Source organism: Otolemur garnettii, unplaced genomic scaffold (genome assembly GCF_000181295.1).
Source record: "Otolemur garnettii isolate 467f Iridium unplaced genomic scaffold, OtoGar3 scaffold00118, whole genome shotgun sequence".
Taxonomy (NCBI): Eukaryota; Metazoa; Chordata; class Mammalia; order Primates; family Galagidae; genus Otolemur; species Otolemur garnettii.
The window spans coordinates 2,416,635-2,422,352 of NW_003852513.1; the positions used below are offsets into that span (position 1 = coordinate 2,416,635).

The 5,718-nt window shown below is 42.4% G+C and overlaps 1 protein-coding gene across 1 annotated transcript in view; it reads right to left on the minus strand.

The window, feature by feature from the left end:
• The window catches only part of MDN1 (midasin AAA ATPase 1), a 181,737-nt gene that overhangs the window by 65,206 nt on the left and 110,813 nt on the right, over window positions 1-5,718 (minus strand). The window contains exons 48-50 of the mRNA XM_012809944.2: window positions 5,199-5,410; window positions 4,659-4,879; window positions 3,118-3,231 (exon numbers count right to left, since the gene is read on the minus strand). Coding sequence (XP_012665398.1) covers window positions 3,118-3,231; window positions 4,659-4,879; window positions 5,199-5,410 — 547 coding nt within the window. The remainder of the gene's footprint in view (window positions 1-3,117; window positions 3,232-4,658; window positions 4,880-5,198; window positions 5,411-5,718) is intronic.

The window sequence follows — 5,718 nt, forward strand, 5'->3', positions numbered from 1 at the left end:
TCGAACCCGCCACCTTAGGTGTACGTGGCTGGCGCCTTAGCCGGTTGAGCTATAGGCGCCGAGCCCTTATCTTCTTTTAATAAGAAAACAACTCAAGGCTCAGCGCCCATAGCTCAGGGATTAGGGTGCCAGCCACATACACTGGGGATGGCCAGCTAAACGACAATGACAACTGCAACAACAACAACAACAACAAATAGCCAGGCATTGTGGTAGGCGCCTATAGTCCCAGCTACATGGGAGGTTGAGGCAAGAGAATCCCTTAAACCTAAGAGTTTGAGGTTGCTGAGAGCTATAATGTCGCCACGGCACTCTATACAGAGTGACAGAGAGATATTCTGTCTCAAAAAATAAAATAACTCAGGCTCGGCACCTGTGGCTCAGTGGTTAGGGTGCTGGCCACACTAGGGGCTGGCGGGTTCAAACCCAGCCCAGGCCTGCTAAATAACAATGACAACTGCAACAACAACAACAAAAAGATAGCGGGTCATTGTGGCAGGCACCTATAGTCCCAGCTACATGGGAGGACAAAAGAATCACTTAAACCCAAGAGTTTGAGGTTGATGTGAGCTATGACGCCATAGCACTCTATCAAGGGCGACATATTGAGACTCTATTTCAAAAAAAAAAACTTCACGGTTTGGTGCCCATAGCTCAGTGAGCAAGACATTGGCCACATACACCAAGGCTGGCAGGTTCGAGACCAGCCCAGGCCTGCTAAACAATGACAACTACAACCAAAATATAGCCAGGCATTGTGGTGGGCGCCTGAAGTCCCAGCTACTCAGGAGGTTGAGGCAAGAGAATCTCTTAAGCCTAAGAGTTTGAGGTTGCAGTGAGCTGTGAGGGCAACATAGTGAGACTCTGACTCAAAGAAAAAAAAAAAAAAAAAACCACACCATGGTAAGGAAAGTCAGAGCCAGGTAGCGCTAATGCATTCCACAGGACAGGCGGCACGGGCTGAGTGGGACATGCCGCTCTACAGCCGTGTTCCTGCCGTGGGCAGCTTGGCCACAGCCTCCTACTGCTGTTTCCTCTACTGTTTGGTTTCTTCTCCAGCAGTTCCTCCTTTAGAGCACAAAAAGTGAATGATTTAATACAAAAGTACTAAGCATATTTTTCCCAAACCAAATGGCCAATGAGATATTTTGAGTCGCAAAAAATCAAGATAGAAGTGAAAAAATTAAAATCTGGTTTTGTGATAATGCCCCTATTTTTCATATTAATACTTATGTTCAATCACTTGATAACAGTAAACTCCCCATTATCCCGAACTCAAGCAACCCAGCCAAAAAAACACTCAGTTCAGCTCAGTGCACAGCCTGTCAGTAAGCCGAGACTTCGCACATTACTACAAGGTCATGTGTTTTCTGTAAGTTTTAAATACAATTAATTGTGTGTTACTTGAAATTAAAAAAATATTGAAGTGTATTTGAGAAGTGTATTGACTGCCATTTAAAACTCTACCCTGCCATTTACAAAGCAGTTCTATAATATAGTAAGAAAAGCATTAGTTACAGTGTTACAGTAAATAAAGTTTGTCTTTGTCTTAATTTGCTTTTAATTAGTATATTTCAATGTTAATATCATCAAGTTTATGGTATGGTATGGGGTATAGAATTAGTTAGGCCTATTTTTAATCATTCAAACAATCAGAAACTACTTTTATCCAAAACCTACCAGCTGCCATGGGTGCTGGACAAGAGAGATAACTATACTCTTCTGTTTCAAGAAATTAAGGGCATCCTCTTACTCCTTACTTTAAAAAAAAAACTCCTGACAATATTTTAAATTTCAAAATATTACAACAGTACAAATGTTTCCGTTGCATAAATTCGTTGCATAATGCTGGAGCCAGGGCTTCTACCATGCCTGTAGGTAGGCCCTGAAGGACAGGGCCTGACCTTCACTGCATCATAGAGCTGAAGGGTCCATCCACGAGCCCCTCCCATCTCCCTCATTCCTGGTCTCCCATGTTCTTTATATCAGCGTGTGCTTGTGTACCTATCATTTTGCTCCCACTTGTTAGTGAGAACATGTGGTGTCTGCTTCTCCATTCCTGACACGCTTCTTTATGAATGTGGTCTCCAGGACCATCCGAGTGGCTGCAGAAGACATTACTTCTTGCCTTTTACAGCTGAGTGGTGTCCATAGTGTGTGTGTGACATGTATGTCTATATATAAGCTTAGATGTCTATTTCTTCTATCATTATCGTACTTGTACAGGGTGCACAAACTTTATGTCCACCTTGTATTTTTTACCATTGAGGTTTTGTATTTTCTTAAGTAACTGACGCTGTGTAGCTTTCCCTTTAAAAGTTAAATATCTCATGGTCTGAAACCATTCCTCCCGACAGGACTAGTAAACAACAGAATGTTAAAAATGGAAGAGACCTCACAGGCTAATTCCTCTCTTTTTTAAACATAGGTAGAGGCAGTGAACATACTGCTAAAAACCAACAGTCCAGGCTCGGCGCCTATAGCTCAACCGGCTAAGGTCAGCCGGCAAAGTCAGCCACGTACACCTAAGGTGGCGGGTTTGAATCCCTAGCCCGGACCCGCCAAACAACAATGACGGCTGCAACCAAAAAATAGCCGGGTGTTGTGGCGGGCACCTGTGGTCCCAGCTACTTGGGAGGCAGAGGCAGGAGACTCGCTTGAGCCCAGGAGTTGGAGGTTGCTGTGAGCTGTAATGCCACAGCACTCTGCCCAGGAGGACAGCTTGAGGCTCTGTCTCAAAAAAAAAAAAAACAAAACCAACAGTCCAGTCTATGAACAAAGTCTTTATACTGTTCCTCAGTCCCTTTAAGAAGCTGGAGGAGGGCAGCGCCTGTGGCTCAAAGGAGTAGGGTGTGGGCCCCATATGCCGGACGTGGCAGGTTCAAACCCAGCCCCGGCCAAAAACTGCAAAATAAATAAATAAATAAATAAAAGAAGCTGCAGGATAAATGGATAGTTTCAAATAAAGAAGGAACATTTGCTCCTATCTAACATAAGTATTCTAAAAGAAAAGTGTTGTACTGGGAGCTCTGGTAAATCTATTTCTCATGAACTCAACAAGACAAGATTCCACAATAATCCGGAGGGTTAGAAATAAAAAATGACTTAAGTGCATACCTGTAGTATTTGGTTGTACTAGTTTGATAACGTTACTGACCCCAGCTGAGAGGGAACTTGAGTAAAACTTCTTAAGAGACGCAGCACTGGCTTCCAGATGAATCTGTATCGCCTCTGTGAGAAAGGAGAAGCCAGTGTCAGAATCTGAGACAGTGCTGCCCAAGCAGACTTCTCGCTTCCTAAAAATGCTCCACAGCTGCACTGTCAGTCAGAGAAGCTGCTCTTCACATGAGAGAGAGCTGGAAATTGCCTACTGCAACTAAAGGAGCAGATTTTAGGTTGTGTTTACTTTTTAACTAATTTATAATTTTAGTAGTTTTCTATGGCTGGCTAGTGGCTATCACATAGGACAAAGCAGAGAAAAATATTGAAACAAACTTCCTCTATACCTATTTACACAGATCACCACCATGTACCACAGAACAACACACACATTCGTTGGCTTATCTACAAGTTCTTGCAGCACAGAAAGGTTCTTGTAAACTCAATCACTAATTAATTTCTACCAACAAATCCCATGCAGGGTACTTTACAACTCAGGTGATGTTACTGCTGCTTTTCTACCTCTTAAATGAAAAAAGTATAAAGAAAGTATAGTTAGGTCTCCATACCCAAGGTCACACCAAAAATAATCAAAAATCTGGCCCAGTGCCTGTAGCTCAGCAGCTAGGGCGCCAGCCACATACATACACAGGAGCTAGCAGGTTTGAATCCATCCGGGCCTGCCAAACAACAAAGATAACTACAACCAAAATAGGGCTAGGCATTGTAGTGGGCGCCTGTAGTCCCAGCTAACTTGGGAGACTGAGGCAAGAGAATCACTTAAGCCCAGAAGTTTGAGGTTGCTGTGAGCCATAACCCAGGGCGACATAGTGAGACTGTCTCAAAAAAAAAAATCAAAAATTTGAAAAAAATTAAAAAATAAAATACAAATAAGAAATAAGGGAATATAACAACTATCTGTGTGTATACAGCATTTACACTGTATTAGGTAGTATAAGTAATCTAGAGTTAATTTTAAGTATACAGGAGGACACATTACATAGGTTATATGCAAATAATATGCTTTTTCATAAATGGGGTTTTAACATACAACTATGTTGGTATTCCCAAGGGATCCTGGAACCAATCCCCAAGGACACCTAGGACAAATCTAAACATGACACTTTGCAGAACTGCAATGAAGATCAGAGTCTATGCACCTTTCGGGGAAATTTATCAAAAGTGACAACACTTTCCCCATATAAAATGGCTGTACAGGAGTTAAAAAAAAAAGATGTTCAAAACTAAAAAGTAACATAATATATTTCCCTTTTAAATTTGATAGAAAGGAGGACGTATACTGAAATGCTATGGGATTATAAAGGAAGCCAAGTTTCTCTTGTGCTACATCTCAGGGCAGACTTGCTCCCTCATTTCTTTGTAGGAGGCCTCTCAGCTATCATTTTACCAGCGTAGTCACAGAATAACAAAGCGTGCTAAAACACTGAACTAAGTGCATATAAATCCAGTCACTGGACAAATTAAGCTTTTCTACTCACCAAGCCCCTTCGGTATGTTCTTGGCTAAATGGTAAAGCCATTTAACTCTGAGCATCCAATCTTGGTTAGTTGCTCTTTCTATAAGCAATTTAACAGCCATGGCCAAAACATCGGGTTCATCAACCCAGTAAGTATCCAGTTCGACTGCACTGAATTTCAGGTTGTCAGGGCTGGAAGACTGCATGATTTTCCGTAAATCTTCCAAAGTAAGGGGCTGACTCCTGGAATTCATGGGAATGGGCAAAGTCAGTACTAACATAACCTTAATTTCACATTTCAAAGAACTGAGGAAATTATTCTACAAATATTGGACCAAAGGTGTAAGGAGGTAAAAGATGAGTCTCCCACAAAGGATGACAATTAAAACAAACCTAATAAATAAAAGGGGGCATCATCACAATGAGTAACAACACAAGGACAGCGGGAGAATAAAAGGCCACACAATGCTCTGAGTGAACATGCCGAGTCAAGGCCATTTCCACAAAGAGCAAAACCTAGCCGAGGAGCCAGAGAGACCCACGCACTGAGCCCTGCACTGACCTTGCCCAGCTGGCAGTTCTCAGGCTCATCCTGTTGAGGCAATATGCTAAGATCTGTCCATCAGTCCGGACTACGGAGAGATGGGAATCTTCAGTAGCAAAGAGAGCCGAAGGAACAGAATCCGGCCACAGTCCCATGGCGAGAAGGGAGCTCCCCCAGGTCTCATGCACTCGCAGAGTAGAGATGTGTTTCTCCAGTAAAGCCCTCACAAGCTGGTGGGCAGTAAGGACACACAGTAGAGAGGCACCAACATGTAAGTGCCACCCCCAAAAGTGGCAGAGTGATAATCGTTTTCTAAGAGCCATGTGACCATGTCATAACAACTATCACACACATTCTTCCATGTAAAATGCACAAATTAAAGTCTACTTCTGCTTACAATAGGTACGATTCAAGAAAAGAATATTCACATTTAATCTATTTCCCACAACAGAACCTAGACACCAGATCCTATTAGAACAAAACTCCAATGGGCAGCTCTTTCAGATCATAAGGTTACCACCTTTAAAAATCATTTCCT